Here is a 22,632-nt window from a genome sequence, read left to right as displayed (position 1 = left end):
AGTCTGATTTAATGCAATTTAATTCCAGGCTATAAGGCAACAAAAGAATAAAATTTTGAAAGGGGGTGTAGACTTTATATTGGCACTGCACATACTATGACGTCTGAGGTTCACTTTTGTGTTATGCCTCAGCGCTGGGATCCTTTGGCCCAGGAATGATCGAATGGTTTCTTACAACTGTGTTCAGTTTAATTATCAACACTTTACCATTCCCCAAGGTCGCCCAAATGAAACAAAATTGATGGCACAAGCACAGAAGTCAGATGGATGAAACAAGTTTCTTACCTTTTGAATTTATGAGTATGGGGGGGGGGAGGTGGATGGGAGGAGCAGTTCGGAACAGTCTAAGTGAGCCAAGAAGATACAAACAGGGACAAACAGGGAAATGGGGACACACAAACTTATGTACAACTAGCAGGGGTACCCAACGTTGCCCGGTGCTGTTCTAATCCTGTTGGCATTTTGTAGAAATCAGTTTGTTATTTTTTTTCTATTTTCTGTGGATGTCTGAAATATTTCCCTTCACCCACAAAAGAATGGGGTCAGGGATCATTTCAATATACCTTTCACAGAGCTACAAAGGCTTCGGCATGATAGAGCAATTTAAAAAAAATAAAAATCCAAAACAACAAACTTTTTTAAAAATCATAATAAATTCCCCTTAAAACACTCACAGGTACTCACTGTTAACCTCTGACAATTTGACAAAGATCCATTCAGCCATCTCTGAGAAATATGGTGAGACAGACAGACACATAAACAGACAGACAGATAAACAAAGGGCTCTCTTATAGTGTAGATGATGAAGAGAAATAAATAAAACCTAACCCACACAAAGTGACACAGATCACACTTTCACAAACAGAGGAATTCCAGGAGAACTTCCCTTTGTGATGTGTGGAGTGTAGAGTGAAGGTGTAGCCCATTATGGAAGCAGAAGCAAGACGACGAGAGCCAGCGACAAATAGAGTCCAACAATGAGGAAAGCCAGCTATGAGGAGCTCCAACGATGAGTAGCTCCAAAGAATGAAGAAAAAAACAGAGAGAAAGCAGAAGGTGACCTTCTTTGTTCCCAGCTTTCACTCTAACTCAGCACGTGCGTGCAATGCCCAGCCGTTGTGGCCCTGACCTTTGTCCACCACATCTTCCTGAGCTTTTTCTTTGGACCAGGTCCTCTCTGCACGCCAGGAGCTCTCTGGGACCATCTTTTCCTGCCATGTGATTTGTTGCCTGCTCTTGTGAGAGGTCCCGCCCATGGGGCGGCCCCAATAAAATATAATCTGTCCCTTCCGGGGCTCCACAGCACACTATGCCGCCATGGCTGGCACACACCGGCAGACAGATTTTGACGGTCCTTTTAAAGTGTGTATGTACCATTTCTTACTGCCTTTTTGTGCCCGGAAGTCCTCACCTGGCTCCACCCACAAACAAGAGGTGTTTACGCATACGATATTACCCTGACTATCCTGTCTATATATTACAAACGCTGTTTCCTTCGTGTCACATGTAACAAAACGACTTGCTCTGTCAGGTCCCTGATACCTGGCCATCGAAACCTACTCAGAACACATGGGGTATCAGCTACATACATACATACACACATACACATACACTGATTGTATGTATGCTCAATTATTGTATGATTATTTAATAATAGCTTTAAACTTTTTGATAATTTCACCTCCCATTTAGAATCAATTTATTATTTTTTTTATGTGACAAAAGCTCCTTTCATTTTCAGGAATAAAAGATCGGTTTTATGAACACCATTATTTTTACATTCTAACAAATATCTTAGCTCTGACCAACGATGGTTCAAATTCCTGCTTTTATTGTTCTCTTTTTGTATATTTTATCCTCCAATAGTTAAATGGATTGTGGTAAGCATGGACTTTCTATTCTTCACAAGGGTCAGATTTTTGTTATTTCAAGTAATGTTCATGTGTGGTAAACTTTTACTCATGACCAAAATTCAAAATATTAAACACTTGACCTAGGAATAAGAAACCCAAACTGAATCATGATCACACACACACACACACACACACACACACACACACACACACACACACACACACACACACACACACACACACACACACACACACACACACACACACACACACACACACACACACACACCTATTCTTTACTGACATACAGATACTTTTCACGTTTGGTGAACCTTTGTCAAACCTAACCATCGACCAGGCAGACCATCGATCGAAACCTCAAGAGCAAAGAGAACCGAACAAGAAATTGCTTGAAGGAAATGATAAACTTGGGGAGACTCACAAGTCATTGGCAAAACTCAGTTGAATGAAGCCATGACTAGAACGGCACTCAGTCGAGCGGGTACCTCCGCCCGGCTGAACAGTTTACGTTTTGTATCGCACTGATAGACCGGATCTGCATCCAGACCTAAACCAAAATCTAATCGGCCTACCCAAATCAACCACCAACTTTCACATGAATCCGTACACAACTTTTTGAGATATCGTGCTATATACATCCTGTTTGGCGCTATCTCTCAATTGGGAAGAATTACTTTAAAAATTCTAATATCTGGATTTTGATCTTCACCAAAATCGAATGAATTCGTTCTTGTCATGCACACAATGTGTCTACCAAATTTCGTCCAAAATCCGTCCATAACCTTCTGGAATATCCTGCTCAAAGACAGACAGAAGAAAAGACAAAAACGGGTGAAAACACAGCCTTCGTCGTTTTACGGTGGCGGAGGTAAAAATGGAAGAGCACCTGCAACAACAAGCTTTTCACCAGTGTGGCAAAAGCATGGTATTACATCGTACAGGTATCCTCAATGCAACAAAATGCAGAAGTCAGTTTGCGTGGAAAACGAGTCCAGGTACATATTCTTCAACTCTGATGACTGAGTCTGTGAAATGTTTAAATACCAATTACAGCCTTGATAACAATTAACACAAAATCACAAAGAACGAACAAAAAAAATCTTTCGACCCTACAAGGTAATAAATAGCACACCAAGGCTTTTGTTATGCATTGCCATTAAAATGTGTGTCCCATGAATTTTGGAAGGATAGTAGAGATTGAATTGTTTTATTTAAATCAAGCTTTAAAGCAACTTCTCACACTTGACTTTACCTGTTCGCATCACAGGATATCCAGGTAGCAAAGGTGATCCTGGTCCTGTTGGTGTTCCTGGCTCTCCTGGGAGTCCTGGTTTCCCTGGTGCAAAAGGAGATAAAGGTGTCTCTCAACTTCCAGGTGTGGGACCTCCAGGTTTCCCTGGATCAAAGGTAGGACTCTGGCACTGATCGATGTGTGCTTCTTGGTCTTTCATTTTTGAGGTTTGGCATATATTGCCTTTTTACAATGGGAATGTGGGCAGCACTGCCTTTTCAAAGTCAGAATATCGTTAGTTTCCATCAAAAGTTTCCTGGGAGCATTTAAGAGTCAATCATGAAGGGTGGACTCGTGTCACTTTTGACAATACCAGGTAGTGAGGCAGATTACCCTCTCCTCGGAGATCATTCGTGAACCAGCTGGGTTTTTTTATTGACAATCCAATAACTCTCCATGGACTATCACAGTTTCCCAAAGCTTAGAATCAAAACCCTTAATACCTAATACGATTGTCTTCAGTCAAATTATACCCACATTCTCTGGGATGCCAGTCCATTGTCTACACCTCTCGGCCACTGGCTTAACTTGTACTTGTATGTAATTTAACTTGTACTGCATTTCATCTCCACATAATCTCAGAAATATTTTCTTTCATTGCAGTCCATCAGAACTTTCTTCCCATTGTCACATTTAGGGAGATCCTGGACCATCTGGTTTTCCGGGATCACCTGGAGCAAAGGGCCGTCCTGGTGACCCTGGCCGTCCTGGCTTTCCGGGAGGCCTAGCATCCAAAGGCGACCCAGGATTGCCTGGCCGTCCAGGTGGCAAATGCTCACATGTTTAATTGCTTGGTCACACACGCATTTCGTCTGTTTGATTTATTATGTGAATTTAATTGGCTATTATCTGAATCTGGAAGATATAATTGTTGTACTGTCTGGTAGGAAGTCCTGGAGGTCCTGGTCCGAAAGGGCAAAATGGGTACCCTGGAACTCCTGGACGCCCCGGTCCACCAGGACCTGTTGGTAAGGATTGTATTTTTAAAATCCATGATCAGAAATTAGATTTAGCGAAAAGACAATGAGAGCACTTTTGCAAAAGGTGTTATCCTTAAGAAAGGAATGTCATCCTTCGGTCACTCTTCAGCTCAACTTTCCCAAGATGCTGCATTTCATCAAAGTTGACTCAAAATATTTTAGTTACTTTCAAAAAAGTTGATTATCCAAACAATGTTTACCTGAACTTTTATTCATCAAAAGTGATCCAGCATGCATTTGTTGTTTTACACAGGAAGCATGGGGCCTCCAGGAGGACCTAGTTTCCCAGGACAGAAAGGTCAGCCAGGACGAGACGGCATCCCAGGTGGACCTGGACCCAAGGGAGATGCTGGTGGGTGACATGCATAGATGGTTTTGAATTGTCAAGTCTGGGTTCAATTGTCAACTGAGTAAGATATGACTACAAACTTCCTTCCTAGTGATATGTCAGGCGGGGGGGGGGGGTATTTAGGGGGGTGTGGGGGGAGAATTGCGTTGAATCATTGAAATAATCCTCTGTCCTTTTTAATGTGATGTTAGGTCGACTACAAAGTCTTGATTCAGCAACACTTTCACAAAGAGCAGATCGTCATGTTGTGGGTCGCCCGTCCAGGTTCCATTTCCTTTCCTCCTGATGCTCTTGCTGAAGGGCTACAGACAGCACCAACTTCCAAATGATAGAAAGCACAATGGAAGCATTTGTGCTCTTCATTGCCAATGAAATCCTTTGATACGAGACCCGACGAACGAACAATCGAGTGACTACATTCGCACATTCTGAACTTTCTTGTCGTGGATTTGATTGGTATAAGTAAGATTGAATTGGATTCAAACTGCCTTTGGGCAGCCCTCCAGGAAGGTGCACTTCATCGTGGTACACACAGTTTTTTCTGAGATGATGTTAGGTTGGCAATGCCATCCATAATACCAACATCCTTTTGTATCTATCGAAAATGTAACCCGAAGGACTGATAAGCCAACCACATTTCTTGCATCGCCTTGTGCCACAATGACCCCCTTCATATTCTTTTATTTTTTTATTTTTAAATATAATAATACGCAAAAAGCGCACAATTAACCAAAATAAACTCCCTTCCCAAAGCCTTTGGCCACTGCCAGCCGTCCCAATGGACCGGCTGCCCCGCCCGCTATTTCGATTTTCGTGTCGCTGTCATCATCGTCTTCGGCGATTGAAATTTGTTGCAGTGATCTACCACAATCGACATCGACTGAAATCCGCTGCGGTGATCTCCAACAATCTAAAAGAAACACCCGCTCCTTAAGGGAGCGCCAAGGGAGTGTTTCTTTTCTCCCGGACAGGTTGTACAACTTCCGGGAATTTCATTTATTACTTAGCGATAACATCCACTTTTCAAGTTATTCTATCCAGTGGTTTATTCGATAAATATTTTCACACAGGGATTCTTCTATCCATATTATAATATGCAAAAATGATGCGGGGGTGGGGGGGGGGTCTGCCTGAGACTTGCACGGGTGTGCGGTGAACCATCTTGTTGAAGATCCTCCCTGCTGCCTTTCACCAACCGCCCCCATTTATTTTTCAATGGGTGACTGCTAGTGACGAACTGCTCGTAATAATTGTCACTGACATCAACCACCACCATGTTAAAATATCCCAGCAGCACATTCGGACTGGCTAATCATGATAAAGAGGTGTCTCATTGCTATGTCGCCATGGTGACTTGTACCATTATGTGCTCAGGTATTCCTGGAACTGCTAGGCCAGGTCTTCCCGGAGAAATGGGATTTCCAGGTATTCATTTTTCCATTTGTTAGTTATTCTACTTGCCTTACATTGTTTCACACAATGGTTGTTTCATTGTGGTGCATGCATTCACTCTCAACTCGCCCTTCCTCGCTGCAATAGGTGCCAAAGGAGATAGCGGACAGCCAGGCATTCCAGGGTCACCAGGATCAACAGGCATGAAGGGAGACCCAGGAAGTCCTGGTTTTCCGGGCACTCCTGGTGCACCTGGTCCTCCAGGACAACCTGGAGAAGCACGACCTGGAATCAAGGGCAACATTGGCCCTCCAGGCTTCCAAGGAGCTCCAGGTACATATGGAACTCTCAGGGTTCAAAGGGGTCAAAACAACAGGTGAGAGCTAATCATGGATCAAGAGTGGGCAGATCAAATTTGACTATTTACTGAAATAATCTGTAAAAACTTACTCAATGCATAATTCCCAGTCAGAAAATGGAAGAAAAAAACAAACAAACAAACAAACATTTATTTACTTGGGAGCTTAAAAGATTAAAGCCAAAACTCAGGAAGTTTGTCAACGTTCTACTTTTTCATTTCCACACTTTTGTCTCATAATCGAGGACACATTGCATGAATATCCACCGCAAAGACATTCCACACTATTACCTATAGATGTACATTTGTCAATGGCACCATTTTTCTGATTGACCACCATTTTTTTATGGCAACCTGATACCACCAGGCAAAAATGCTACAGTTAGAACTATAGTATATGAGAGTTGTACTCTCATATACTATAGTTGATAACAGGTCCTACTTCAGTAGTCTGCAGAGAATTATGACAGGAAAGGAATGTTATTTTTGCTTGGGCTACACTAATATATATATATATATATATATATATATATATATATATATATATATATATATATATATATATATATATATATATATATATATATATATTGCTTACATTACGGGGGAATAACAATCACAGCAAGTTTAGATCCGCCAAGGAAGCTGAAGTTGAGACATTGTGATTGGCTAATTAACTCATCTGCCGTGCGGCGGAACTCCGCGGAAGACGTGGGTGTGTTGGTTTGGTGAGTCGTTATCTCAATATGCTGGTTTCCCAAGGTGAAACAGAGCCCTCCGAGGTCTCAAAGTGCCCACCTTCGTTTGTGTGTGGATATATGAGTGCGTGCACATTCACCTACGTATACGTGTGTGCATGCAAGTTGCTGTTATTGTCTGCTATCTCCACATGTGGGTGGGTTTCAGGAGATGGAATGGAGACTGACCCCACCAGTGTGTGTGTGTGTGTGTGTGTGTGTGTGTGTGTGTGTGTGTGTGTGTGTGTGTGTGTGTGTGTGTGTGTGTGTGTGTGTGTGTGTGTGTGTGCATGCGTGCGTGCGTGCGCATGCGAGAGAGATAGATAGAATTGTTAGGAACAGAAAATGAAAAAAACGAGGTGTGTGTCCAGGCCATAACATTTTTAGCATTTGAGCTTTTGTCAACAAAATTTCAACAAACCCTTATTTTGAGAATATGGAGAAAACAAATTAATAATCAAGTCAAAGGGCAAAGTCACAGTGAGTACAAATATGTCTGAATAGCCTGTCCTCCGTGCACCGTGACACAACTGGGTTTTGTAATCGTTTCCGTGTGTTTTTTGATGCTTTCATCATCAAATTTTCAATAAACCTTTACAATGAAAATATGGAGAATACTAATTAATAAATTTAACTTTTTAGTTGAGCTGTTGCTTTTGTCCAGTTTAGTTTGAGTACAAAGCGGACACGGACTCGCTCTGCATTTCGAGATGCTTTCTCGTTTCCCTTGTACACGCAGCTCGGTATGTCGATGACATAAGTACAATCAGGGTTTTCATCTTTGCTGCTATGTGAGTACCCAAATACATTCTTCTACGACAAACATAGATCCTGCACCCTTTCGAAAAGAACTGGATACAAAATAGAGGCTCATGGAAGAATGAGGATACAGAGGGTAAAATGGTAATGCACTGACTTTGGGGCAAAAGTGGGACACAAGTAAAAGAAAGAACGAGCAGGAAAGGAGGAAAGATAGGAGGGGAGGAAACACAGTAATCTGCAAATACAAGGGTTCAGTTGGGTAGGGTTAAGAGTTTAGAAATGATAATGGGTAGGGATGGGATATAGCATGCAATGGTGGTTCACTTATTGTTTGAAGCCTTGGAGGGAAGAATGTGATTGAACGGTCTCTGGAAGGTAGTTACAAACCAGAGAAAAGAGGAACAAAAGAGTGGAGGTGGGCAGAAAGCCTGGATTTTGGAACTTTAACCAGGAGGGGATTACTGGAGGAGCATGCTTGTCCTATAGGGCTGAGAAGGCAGAGGCATCCAAATCAAAGGGGAAGTGGTTAAAATAAAAGAAAGGAAACAGAGAGGCCACCAACCTGCAGGCAGTGTGAGAGTAACAGGTCTTGTGCTTCCAGCTCATTGAGGGGAATACCAATAATGTTGAGAGCTTTACGTTCCACAGGTAATAGCAAAGACAGGTATGATGCTGAGGCATGAGCCCAAACGGGAAAGCAGTACTCAATTAAGCTTCAAACAAAGTCCATGAATGCCTTAAGTCATTCTGAGTTTCCAAGGAATGACTTGGTACAACAGAGAATACCCAATCTCCAGCTGGCTTTGGTGGCCAACTTTGTTCTCTGGTCAGCTCTCAAGAGGTCTTGTGTGATGGCGAGGCCGAGTTCAAGAGATTGAACCTCTTTTGGTGGCTCGGCATGGAAATCAGAAGACAGGGTCAAACTGTGAGATTTGTCAGGATACAAGGACATGTTCCATTTATAATAACAGTATGGAATCTATTTCACATCAGCAAAGATCGAAGCAGCTTCTGCCTTTCAGTGGGATGGGGTACCTGCATGGCACAATGTAGATTCATCTACAAAAAGGAAGAAGGAATTTTCCAAAGTATCGAAAAGGTCATTCATGTGGATGAGGAACAAGACTGGACCAAAAATTTCCTGGAGGCACTCCAGCCTCCACTGCAAGTGGAGAGGAGGGAGTTCGGTGGGATAGCAACTCATTGGCTGTGCAAGTGGAGGAAGTCAGAAAGCCAGGTATGAAGGTGGCTCTGTCCCCTCCAGGCAGCAAGCTTGGCAAGCGGTGCAGGATTCAAAATTGTCGAATGATGAACCGCACTAACTGCTAACAGTTGAACATCCCAACCATCACAACATGTCAATTCCTTCATCCATAATCCTTCAACATCCATAATCGTTCCACTCTCCTCGCAATAGCTCTCCCTCCTTCCTGTGTTTCTTCATACACGCCCATCCATTAAATGTAAAACCTTTCTTTCTTTCCCCGCACCGCAAAACGAATGCCTACAAGTTCCAGCAATTCAAGGCCCAGATCAATAGGCTCTCCCTGATCAAGCCTTTCTTCCCCTTCCTGCAGTTTCCTCGTCATTGGGGATCATCATGTATGATTATTGATGTTGCACTTCTCTTTTAACTCAACATTTTAAAATAGGTGTTCGAGGGATGATATACTCACTCAAAGTTAACTCCAGATTCTTATTAGCCCATTCCACCCCCCCCACTCCCACCCCTCCCCGCACAGTGTGTGCGTGCGTTCGTTCGTTCGTCTCGACCAATACTTTAACCATTTGAGCTATTGTCATCAAATCATCAACAACTTTTATAATGGAAATATCTATACAAATAAATGTGTGTGTGTGTGTGTGTGTGTGTGTGTGTGTGTACGTGTGTGTGTGTGTGTGTGTGTGTGTGTGTGTGTGTGTGTGTGTGTGTGTGTGTGAGTGTGTGTGTGTGTGTGTGTGTGTGTGTGTGTGTGTGTGTGTGTGTGTGTGTGTGTGTGTGTGTGTGTGTGTGTACATGTGTGTGTGTGTATTTTGTTCATAATATAAAGCAAAACATAGTCTCTCTGCTAATTCGCCGACTCATATATATATATATATATATATATATATATATATATATATATATATATATATATATATATATATATATATATATATATATATATATATATATATATATATCTCTCTCTGTGTCTCTGTGTGTCCGTGCGTCTCTCTCTCTCTCTCTCTCTCTCTCTCTCTCTCTCTCTCTCTCTCTCTCTCTCTCTCTCTCTCTCTCTCTCTCTCTCTCTCTCTCTCTCTCTCTCTCTCTCTCTCTCTCTCTCTCTCTCTCTCTCTCTCTCTCTCTCTCTCTCTCTCTCTCTCTCTCTCTCTCTCTCTCTCTCTCTGTCTCTCTGTCTCTCTGTCTCTCTGTCTCTCTGTCTCTCTGTCTCTCTGTCTCTCTGTCTCTCTGTCTCTCTGTCTCCCTGTCTCTTTTCCCCTGTCTCTTTTCCCCTGTCTCTTTTCCCCTGTCTCTTTTCCCCTGTCTCTTTTCCCCTGTCTCTTTTCCCCTGTCTCTTTTCCCCTGTCTCTTTTCCCCTGTCTCTTTTCCCCTGTCTCTTCTCTCTCCCCCTCTCTCTTCTCTCTCCCCCTGTCTCTTCTCTCTCCCCCTGTCTCTTCTCTCTCCCCCTGTCTCTTCTCTCTCCCCCTGTCTCTTCTCTCTCCCCCTGTCTCTTCTCTCTCCCCCTGTCTCAGTGCCTCTGGACATATCCGGGTAGTGGTTACGTCTGGACAGTGGTAGTCTCGAGACTTGTCTGGATGTTATTTTTCTTCAGACATGTTTGGATGGGAGTTTGTCTTTGGTTGTGTCCGGGTGGTGTTTAGGTCCATACGGGACTTTGTTTCCGGACGTGTCTGAGCGGTGTTTCTCTCCTGACAGCTTGGCTCCAGATGCATCCGGGTGGCATTTATGTCCGGATGGGTGTTTGTCACTGGATGCGTCAGGGCGGGATTTGTCTCCAGATTCAATGGCGTGGTATTTGTCTCCAGACGCGTCAAGGTGGTATATTTGTCTGCAGACACCGCCCCGACGCTTCCAGAAACAAACACCACTGCGACGCATCCGGAGGGAAACAACACCCTGACGCCTCTGGAGGCAAACATCGCCCTGACATGTCCAGAGACAAACACCACCAGGCCACGTCTAGTCTCTGGATGCGTCAGGGCGGTGTTTGTCTCCAGACGTGGCGGGGTGGTGTTTGGCTCTCGACGTATCAGGGTGATGTTTGCCTCCAGAGGCGTCAGCGTGGTGTTTCCCTCCAGATACGTCGCAGTGGTGTTTGTCTCTGGAAGCATCGGGGTGGTGTCTGCAGACAAATATATCAGCTTGACGCGTCCAGAGACAAACACCACCCTGACACGTCTGGAGACAAACTCCCAACTGGACACCACCCGGACACATTCGAGACAAACTCTGTCCAGATATAACCACCGTCTGGATATGTCGAGAGACAGAGACAAAGACAGACAGATAGATAGAGAGAGAGAGAGAGAGAAAGAGAGAGAAGGGGGAGATGAGAGAGGTAGGAGTGGGAGGAGGGCGATGCACTGTATTTGGAGGGCAGTAGAACAAGGATGGGACAAAGAGAGAGATAGGGGTGGGGGTATGGGAGTTAGCAGAGAGAATACGTTATGCTTTATGAACAACACACACGCTCGCACGCACACACACACACACACACACACACACACACGCACACACACACACACGTGCTTGGCTGATATTGGCAATTTTTGGGGTATCTGCAAGTTAGGTTTAGTGTGCTTAACCACCACAATACATACTGTATACAACCCATAAACTTTGTAGCTTTCACCGAAAAACACCATTGTATTTATATAGATTACTTTGTATTTATATAGATTTATTGTATTTATATAGAAAAACACCATTGTATTACTCGTTCAGGATGATGGAGCACAAACAACTCGCTCAGGATGATGGAGCACAAACAACTCGCTCAGGATGATGGAGCACAAACAACTCGCTCAGAATAACGGAGCACAAACAACTCACTAAGAATGATGGAGCACAAACAACTCGTTCAGAATGAGGGGAGCACAAACAACTCATTCAGAATGATGGAGCATGAACAACTCGCTCAGGATGATGGAGCACAAACAACTCGTTCAGAATGATGGAGCACGAACAATTCACTCAGAATGATGGAGCACGAACAACTCGCTCAGAATGATGGAGCACAAACAACTCGTTCAGGATGATGGAGCATGAACAACTCGTTCAGAATGATGGAGCACGAACAACTCGCTCAGAATGATGGAGCACAAACAACTCGTTCAGAATGATGGAGCATGAACAACTCGCTCAGAATGATGGAGCACGCACAACTCGCTCAGAATGATGGAGCACAAACAACTCATTCAGAATGATGGAGCACGAACAACTCGTTCAAAATGATGGAGCATGATCAACTCGCTCAGAATGACGGAGTAGGAACAACTCGCTCAAAATGACAGAGCACAAACAACTCCCTCAGGATGATGGAGCACAAACAACTCGCTCAGAATAATGGAGCACAAACAGCTCACTCAGAATGATGGAGCACAAACAACTCGTTCAGAATTATGGAGCACGAACAACTCGCTCAGGATGATGGAGCACAGACAACTCATTCAGAATGATGGAGCACGAACAACTCGCTCAGAATGATGGAGCACAAACAACTCGTTCAGGATGATGGAGCATGAACAACTCGTTCAGGATGATGGAGCACAAACAACTCGCTCAGGATGATGGAGCACAAACAACTCGCTCAGAATAACGGAGCACAAACAACTCACTCAGAATGATGGAGCACAAACAACTCGTTCAGAATGATGGAGCACGAACAACTCGCTCAGGATGATGGAGCACAAACAACTCGTTCAGAATGATGGAGCACGAACAACTCGCTCAGAATGATGGAGCACGAACAACTCGCTCAGAATGATGGAGCACAAACAACTCGTTCAGGATGATGGAGCATGAACAACTCGTTCAGGATGATGGAGCACAAACAACTCGCTCAGGATGATGGAGCATGAACAACTCGCTCAGAATGATGGAGCACAAACAACTCGCTCAGGATGATGGAGCACGAACCACTTGCTCAGAATGATGGAACACAAACAATTCCCTCAGAATAACGGAGCACAAAAAATTCGCTCAGAATAATGGAGCACGAACAACTCGCTCAGAATGATGGAGCACGAACAACTCGCTCAGGATGACGGAGCACGAACAACTCGCTCAGGATGATGGAGCATGAACAACTCGCTCAGAATGATGGAGCACAAACAACTTGCTCAGGATGATGGAGCACGAACCACTTGCTCAGAATGACGGAGCACAAACAATTCCCTCAGAATAATGGAGCACAAAATATTCGCTCAGAATAATGGAGCACGAACAACTCGCTCAGAATGATGGAGCACGAACAACTCGCTCAGGATGACGGAGCATGAACAACTCGCTCAGGATGACGGAGCACAAACAACTCGCTCAGGATGATGGAGCACGAACAACTCCCTCAGGATGACGGAGCAGGAACAACTCGCTCAGGATGATGGAGCACGAACAACTCGTTCAGGATGATGGAGCACAAACAACTCACTCAGGATGATGGAGCATAAACAATTCGCTCAGAATAACGGAGCACAAACAACTCACTCAGAATGATGGAGCACAAACAACTCATTCAGAATGATGGAGCACGAACAACTCGCTCAGGATGATGGAGCACAAACAACTTGCTCAGGATGATGGAGCACGAACAACTCCCTCAGGATGACGGAGCACAAACAACTCGCTCAGGATGATGGAGCACGAACAACTCCCTCAGGATGACGGAGCAGGAACAACTCGCTCAGGATGATGGAGCACGAACAACTCGCTCAGGATGATGGAGCACAAACAAATCGCTGAGGTTGATGGAGCATAAACAACTCGCTCAGAATAACGGAGCACAAACAACTCACTCAGAATGATGGAGCACAAACAACTCGTTCAGAATGATGGAGCACGAACAACTCGCTCAGGATGATGGAGCACAAACAACTCACTCAGGATGATGGAGCACGAACAACTCCCTCAGGATGACGGAGCAGGAACAACTCGCTCAGGATGATGGAGCACAAACAACTTGCTCAGGATGATGGAGCACGAACAACTCCCTCAGGATGACGGAGCACAAACAACTCGCTCAGGATGATGGAGCACGAACAACTCCCTCAGGATGACGGAGCAGGAACAACTCGCTCAGGATGATGGAGCACGAACAACTCGCTCAGGATGATGGAGCACAAACAAATCGCTGAGGTTGATGGAGCATAAACAACTCGCTCAGAATAACGGAGCACAAACAACTCACTCAGAATGATGGAGCACAAACAACTCGTTCAGAATGATGGAGCACGAACAACTCGCTCAGGATGATGGAGCACAAACAACTCACTCAGGATGATGGAGCACGAACAACTCCCTCAGGATGACGGAGCAGGAACAACTCGCTCAGGATGATGGAGCACGAACAACTCGCTCAGGATGATGGAGCACGAACAACTCGTTCAAAATGATGGAGCATGAACAACTCGCTCAGAATGACATAACAGGAACAACTCGCTCAAAATGACAGAGCACAAACAACTCGCTCAGGATGATGGAGCACAAACAACTCGCTCAGGATGACGAAGCACAAACCACTTGCTCAGAATGATGGAGCACAAACAACTCGCTCAGAATAACGGAGCACAAACAACTCACTCAGAATGATGGAGCACGAACAACTCCCTCAGAATAACGGAGCACAAACAACTCCCTCAGAATGATGGAGCACGAACAACTCACTCAGAATAACGGAGCACAAACAACTCGCTCAGAATGATGGAGCACAAACAATTCCCTCAGAATAACGGAGCACAAAAAATTTGCTCAGAATAATTGAGCATGAACAACTCGCTCAGAATGACGGAGCAGGAACAACTTGCTCAGGATGACGGAGCTGGAACAACTCGCTCAGGATGACGGAGCACGAACAACTCACTCAGAATGATGGAGCATGAACAACTCGCTCAGGATGACGGAGCAGGAACAACTCGCTCAGGATGACGGAGCAGGAACAACTCTCTCAGGATGATGGAGCAGGAACAACTCACTCAGAATGATGGAGCGCGAACAATTCGCTCAGAATGATGGAGCACAAAGAACCCATTTAGGATGACAGAACATGAGCCACTTGCTCAGGATGATGAAGCACGAAACGCTCGCTCAGGATGACAGAGCATTAAATACTCGCTCAGGATGACAGAGCATTAAATACTCGCTCAGGATGACGGAGCATGTACCACTCGCTCACGATGACAGAGCAAGAACCACTCGCTCAGAATTACAGAGAATGAACCACTCGAACAAGATGATGGAGCACAAAACACTCCCTCAGGATGACGGGGCACGAGCCACTCCCTCTGAATGACATGACAAAATGACAAAAGCGTCGGCAGTGAGTGAACAATTCGCTCAGAATGATAGAGCACAAAGAACTCATTCAGGATGATGGAGCACAAACCGCTCGCTCAGGATGACGGAGCATGAACTACTCGCTCAGGATGACAGAGCATGTACCACTCGCTCAGGAGGACGGAGCATGTACCACTCACTCAGGATGATGGAGCAAGAACCACTCGCTCAGAATGACAGAGAATGAACCACTCGAACAAGATGATGGAGCACAAAACACTCCCTCAGGATGACGTAGCACGAGCCACTCCCTCTGAATGACATGACAAAATGACAAAAGCGTCGGCAGTGAGTGAACAATTCGCTCAGAATGACAGAGCACGAATCACTCGCTTTGAATGATGAAGCGCAGTACTGCTATCGACTGTAGTGTGCTTGGCAAGTGGCTTGAGCACTCAAGCAAGCCCTCCAGGTAAATGGTCGATAAGGAACGGCTGACCAGGCCGTAGCTGCATACAATGCAGGATCCCTTTAACTTTAAAGCCGGTCATCACCTCGCATGCAGCAGTTAAAGAAATGAAGTAAATTCGTTCAAATAATGAATTTATCCACAAAGGAGTTGCTGTTTAGTATAGAACAACCCTGGAGTAAATCAGCTTGCTTAAAGTAAATCGGTATGTCGACTTGGTTATAAGACTCCTTGTTTCTTTAATTATCAGATTTCACTCCAGATTTTCACACTTATTTAGTTCTGACAAGATGAGGTCCTCAAAGCCGAAATCATATTTTTATAACATACTTCACTTAGTCCGTGAGAGTCGATCATCGTATCATATAATGGATGAAATCGCTACAAACTCCTAATTTGAAAACGATAGCCCTTCCAAAAGCGATGCATTTACAGCCATTTGTAACTACGATGAACACGCATTCGATAATATGAGTGAGGAAAGTGAAAAAAAATACTTCATCGTGAAGAAATTGTTGCGGCCTGTTCCAAGTCAAGGCATGGTTGAGCAGGCCAAAAAACATGGCGGCTTCAGACCTCAGCGAGGTTACCAAGGACACGCCTGGCAATGGATATAATTCGATACGCCGTTAATTATCTTCAAAATGGGTGTTTTAATTAACCCAAACAACCAATTTTCACTCTTGCACTTCCTTGGAGTTCCCTGAGTGTGCATGCAAAGTTTCAGGCTGCTAGGTTTTATGGTTTTGGAGTTGTGGGGGAGGCACAGACACAGACAAACACACAGACACACACACACACACCGACATTTATTCGTATCGATTGATCTTCAGTGTATTTGTCCAGGCCATAACATTTTTACAATTTGAGCTTTTGTGAACAAATCTTCAACAAACCTTTATTATGAGAATATAGAGACAAGGTCCACGATCTCGCTTGGAAACCACTACGTTACAGTCATGGCACTAGCACTACAGACACCATACATTACAATAACAATTTGGCCTGCTCTCGGCAGCCAATAACGGAAGAGCGATTCACCACCGATAGCAATCTCTTTTGTTTTCGAATCGCTCTTTGTTCACTGAAACACTGTCTGTCGTGATAAACTCACCGCTTCCCTCCAGCAATGACGTACTCCTTGGTACTCCATTTGTGTAATGACAGGTGAACTCTGTCCAATGAATTGATTTCCACTCCTTTGCTTTGAAATTGTCATCTACATGGATGGGTTCCGCAACCGCTTGTCGGATTAAGACAAGATTTCCACCATCGGTGCGACAACGCATGCAGAATGTCATAATGATAATTATTATGTCATAGGTCATGTGGTGTGGCAGCTATATTGGAAAAAGGGAAAAACTTTGGACCTCTGTATCTCTGAAACCGCACCAAGGAAAATATTGAAACTTGGCAAATCGCAAACACTCCTCATGGGGAATGAGCGTGATTTTTTTCATGATGTCATAGGTGCCTTTGTTATGACGTCATAATTGCATATGTAGAACGTCGCATCCAATCAGTTTGAAAAATTTTGAGGGTCATCTCGGGATAAAATAGGCCACAAAAAATTAATGATGGTGTCATCAGTCACGTAATTTGGCAGCCAAATTGTTTGTTTTTTTTCGACCTTCAAAAATCTTCTTCGCTGAAATGGCTGAACAGATCAATACGAAAATTTACACGTATGACCACCTGTCCATGAGGAACAAAAGCTTCGCACATGTGATGTCATAGGTCACATGGTTTGGCAGCCATCTTCGATTTACCCTAAAACCCAGAAAAATACACCACTCAAAAGAAGTACTGGTGAGGGTCTGCAATCTCTGATTGCTCTTTTTCTTGTTTTCCACTTGTTTTATCAACTCCTGCTGCCATCTGTATGAGGCCACCACCATCTTCTCGGATGTTGCATCAGGGGTTCTTTGAGAGGTGTAAAAGTTGTTTTTTTTAATTATGTGAGGGTGGTTTTGAAGGACTTTTTCATCAAATATTATTTTTCAGAAATGATTTTACTTGCTTGTTTTAAGCGGCCATTTGCATTATTTGCGTTTTATGAATACAGTGCAGTCAGTTGATATTTACTGTCATCTAGACTTCGTTCCGGTTACCATCCCACACTTAAAACCTTTCAACACAAACCCAACCCAATTCAGGACTCGTTCTGACATGCTGTCACTTTGAACTTGACACTACATCAATTCATTTCAACTTGCTCTCAACTCACACAATATGGGCAACTTGTTGACATTTCATCTTTAAGGCCCAGTCACACCTTGACGTTTTAGCCAGCGATGGCAACGTATTAAAATGTATCTAAAACGCTGGCTTACGTTGAACTTTTGATGTTTTTTTTTAAAGATTCGGACGTATTCATAGCGACTTGGTCTTATGTATAACGCATTGGTAACGGACACAGAACGTTTCGTTGTGTTATAGATAACTTATACCAACGAATGCTGAACCTGTTGTCGGCCTACACAACCGATGCCCAACGATAGTCTAACTTAGGCATAGCGCGTTGCACGCATCGCCGACGATGTCGTTATGTAGCCTATTAAAAGGCTGATGCACAACGATTCGAATCATAACTGCCGTAGAAATGGAAGTGTCAACATCGCGGTCACACCTTGGCGATCTTGCCAGCGTATGCCGACCTAAGAAAAATGTGTCTAAAACGTTGGGGCATGTCAAATACGGTATGAGTAAGTTTGGTATACGTGAGTAGAACGCTAAAGTACGCTATCTTGCGTCGTAGTAAGTAGAGTACGTCAAGAAATTTTAAACATGTTCAAAATTTTACGACGTACTCGGCGTATGACACACGTTCCGCATGCGATGGGGATAAGTTTTACACACGATATGTGGACGCTTACACACGTCCACAAAAGCTACTTATAAGCTACTCATAAGTCGAAACACGTCGCGGTAATGTCTTTTTGACGTGAAACTTATTTCTAACTTATGTTTGACATGCTTTGAACCAATTCTTTACGTAGTCCCAACACACATCGACGTATGTAGACGTATTCCAATGACGTCTTCCGGTCGACAAAAAAAATAAATGAACGTGTTTCTAGCTTACAACTGCCATATAAAGACGTGTTCCCAGCGGTTTTGGGAATTGGTATATAAAAATGCTGCTCATAAAAGGGGAACCCAACAGTGTTTTCGAGTCCTTTTTGAGTCGATGTCCATGTCAGCAGTAACAGTATCAGTATCAGTATCAGTATTAGTATTAGTATTAGTAGTAGTTTGTTCATGTTGGCAGTAGTAGGTGAGTGTGAGGGGGAGGGTGTGGGTTATGATGGATCGTCCTTGCGTCCGCGTGTCCACGGGTAGGAGACATCTTTTCACCATTGTTCGAAGTTCTTCGCGGCTCATTTTTTATGGGGCTTTTTCAACAATGAGCTATAGCTTGTTTTTACGATTTAGGTCTATTCATAACGGGTTGGACAAATGCACAATGAACTAATAATGTGCATAGAGCGCTTTGATTACTTATAGATACGATATACCAACGAATAATTATTGTGAAGCCGGCGTTCACAAATTATGCCCAACGATAGCCTAACTTATCCATATCGTGCGGCAGTTTATCTTTGCCGGTGACGTAGGGTTTGCTATTCATAGGCTGCCACTCAACGATTTAAATGGCTGCATCTCCACTATTGAAAGTAGACACTTGCGCTCAACAATTGGATTTTTTTTACACTCAACGACTTTTAAACGGTACCACTCAGCTATTTTCATTGTTTACAATGAACGATTTAAATTGCTGTCACTCGCCTTTGTTTTTTGACGCTGGGGTTTGGAAATTTGAAGCGTTTCTTCTGAACGTGTTTAAACGCTCAAACTCGACTATTTTAAATAGACACTGCCGATGGACAATTGTAATCATAGCCAAGCTAGACATCGAAGTGTGAACATCCTCGTCATGCCGAAGAAAAGTTTGAAGAATGCTGCAAATAAGTGTCCTGGCCATGGCCGTGGACGCTGACGCAAGGGCGATCCATTATACCGACATCTTTCAGCCTATGAGTAACTTAAAAGTAACGTCTGTCGATGTGTGGCAACGATTGTGTAACGTGCCAACAACACGTTAATCATAGGTTAGAAATAAGTTTGGGGTACGCTAAACATTACCTCGGCGTGTCTCAACTTATGATTAACTTACAAGTAGCATGTGTTGACGTCTGTCAACGATCGCGTAACGTGCCAACAACACGTTAATCATAGGTAAGAAATAAGTTTCGGGTACTCTAAACATTACCTCGGCGTGTCTCAACTTATGATTAACTTACAAGTAGCATGTGTTGACGTCTGTCAACGATCGCAGACCGTGCATACAACTTGTGGCCAGCGTAGCGGAACATGTGAGTCATACGCCGGCATACGTCGTGAAATTTCAAGCATTAAAAAATTTGAGGACAACCAAAAAGTACAACGTTTAAAGCCAACGTACAACGACGTATGGCAGTGTTTTTCAGCGTGCTCTCAATGTTATCAAAACTTACCCATAACGTATTCAACGTGTGCCAGCGTTTTAGAAAAAAAATTCAAAAATCGGCATACGTTGGCTAAAACGTCAAGGTGTGACCGGGCCTTTACTAGTTCTCTGGGGGGAATTGATCAGAGTGGACAGCTTCCGTGGGGCTGTGGGCTTCCAGCGAGGGTGCCTGGGGCGACTGATGATCATATTTACTGTCACTCTAAGCAATACATCAGAGAATAGCAAAGATAATTTTGCTTCAAAAACACAGCGCAACTTTCAATTCTGATTGGGCGGTGCAAGTTATAACTACTGTGCTTCGTTTGACATTTGACAGAGTAATCCTCTAACCTTGTCTCCTTTCATGATGACACCTGTATAATGCTGCTTGATCATTTGGATGCCTGTTGGGTGTAAAGCGAATGGTTGTTGTGTGCCTCAGTCTGAGTACAAACGACTCTCAGCTGCTGCGTGAGCAAGTGGAAGTTGGCCCTGTGCCTATCAACCATTAGAGAATCTCTTCGACTTTGAAATGTTGCTTTTTTGAGACAATTTACAGTGTGCTAACGCATTGTCACATATTATGACTTTATGCCGCAGTTTGAGGCACATCAATTTATTTTGTAAATACACAGTCAATGAAGACATGTTTATGGAGCAAGTGAGGATGGTGGTGTGTGGGGGCGGGGGGTGTGAGTGGTGGCCCCGTTTTATAATTGTATTGGTCATCGGTCAATTTTAAGGATTTAAAATTTAAAATCTTCTGCTTAAAACGGCAGGTATTTGTCATAACTTCCAAATGAACAAGTCGCCTATTATACTGTTCTTTCAGAAATAAACTTGTTATCGGGGTCATGACTTACTGTGATAATCTCCTCACAGGTTCCCCTGGAGCACAAGGACCTCCAGGTCTGCCTGGTGTTGGTGCAATCAAGGGTGAGAAGGGAAATCCTGGTTTCCCAGGCTCTCCCGGTCGTGTGGGTGCCAAAGGAGAACCTAGTTTTTCAGGACAACCCGTAAGTAATATTTTGTTCTTCTTTGAACATTCCCTTTTTATGAAATAGGTATTGTTGAATACAAAATATTGGCTCACGGAAAAGCGAGGTGATGGAGGGGGAAAAAGGCAAATCACTCACTGACAATGGCCGGGCAGCAGGTGGACACAACAAAAAGAGCACCGAGATGAGGGGAGGAAACACAGTAACCTGCAAATAGGAGTTGAGAGGGGATTTATAATGGCGTTAGAAAAGATCACAGATTGGGATTTGGGATGATGTGAGATGTTGGTGCAGCACAATTGCTGAAACCAATGGAGGGAAGAGTACAATTTAAACGTATTCAGAACGCAGTTAACAGAAGGGTGCAGGTGTGCAATAAGGTTCAGGTTCAAGTTTGGGAGTTTAATGAGGAGAGAGTTACTTGAAGAACATTTGAATCCTGAAAGAGATTGGAAGTGTTGGAAAGATGGCAGAGCAGATGGAACTAGACCAGGGGTCCCGAGCAACAAACTTGGTGGCCATCTTGAGTCACCGGAAATTGGTGACAATGGTGTAAGCTTTAGATTTGGGTGGTCTTTCTTCGTATTTTGAAAAGATAAGATGGTGAACGATCAAAGCGACGATGTTGCGAAAAATTGTACCATTATCACCTGTAGGATGAGCTGGATGCCATTTCGAGAGAGAAATGGTCCCGTGGAGTTGTATCATATGACAACGATGGAAAACAAACCCCCCAAAAATTAAGCATATGTAAACATGTTGAATTTGGAACCATTCCTATTGTTATGTCATAATATAAATAAACTCAAAATGATTATTGACTTCAAAGGCTGGTAAAAACGAAAAACCTATCGGAGAGAAAGTGAGTACTTTGCACCTCGTCGTGATGATTCGACTGCAAATCTTTCCCATTCACGACCACAATCTGTAATTTGTTTCTCTAAATGTGTGTGAATAGTAATACCCACGCCCACCGGGAGCGAAATATGGTGCAATACCCCCTCCCTGCTCAAGGTCCTGCTTCTTCTTTGCGTGACGGACGGATGCATCTCCTTTTAGATAAGTCACACCCTTCCCTCCTGGAGCGAAAAAATGTGTCAATACCTCCTCCCTCCAGCAGGGGTCACAGGTTAAACCACTTGCACTATTCTCTACACACAGGCGAAAATCATACGTAGCCACCCCACTCTTGACAAGGGGAAGGGGGTGGGTGAGAAAGCAATTATTTTGTGTCCATGACCTGACACCGGATGCCCTAAGCACATTTGCAAAATTTGGTGGAGACGAGCCCAGCCGTTTTCGATTCTATAATGATAAGACTACGTCCCGAGAATTGCCTTATTTTAGCATGATGGTGGCAGAAATATATCCCTGATGCTTTCTTAAATCACTTTGCACAGCCTGAGGCACAACAACTCTTCTTCCATTGTAAGAT

General features: G+C 43.8%; 1 protein-coding gene across 1 annotated transcript in view; it reads left to right on the top strand.

The window, feature by feature from the left end:
* Positions 1-22,632, top strand: part of LOC147009591 (uncharacterized) — a 218,144-nt gene that overhangs the window by 180,303 nt on the left and 15,209 nt on the right. Inside the window, exons 37-43 of the mRNA XM_085862393.1 lie at positions 3,142-3,281; positions 3,803-3,929; positions 4,053-4,133; positions 4,399-4,497; positions 5,869-5,919; positions 6,034-6,219; positions 21,082-21,215. Of these exons, the coding sequence (XP_085718519.1) occupies positions 3,142-3,281; positions 3,803-3,929; positions 4,053-4,133; positions 4,399-4,497; positions 5,869-5,919; positions 6,034-6,219; positions 21,082-21,215 (818 nt within the window). The remainder of the gene's footprint in view (positions 1-3,141; positions 3,282-3,802; positions 3,930-4,052; positions 4,134-4,398; positions 4,498-5,868; positions 5,920-6,033; positions 6,220-21,081; positions 21,216-22,632) is intronic.

This window comes from Eptatretus burgeri, chromosome 17, assembly GCF_056783735.1.
Source record: "Eptatretus burgeri isolate ZD-2024b chromosome 17, Ebu_testis_v1, whole genome shotgun sequence".
Taxonomy (NCBI): Eukaryota; Metazoa; Chordata; class Myxini; order Myxiniformes; family Myxinidae; genus Eptatretus; species Eptatretus burgeri.
Note: the sequence above shows the minus strand (reverse complement) of the source record. Positions and strands in the feature narration are given on the sequence as shown.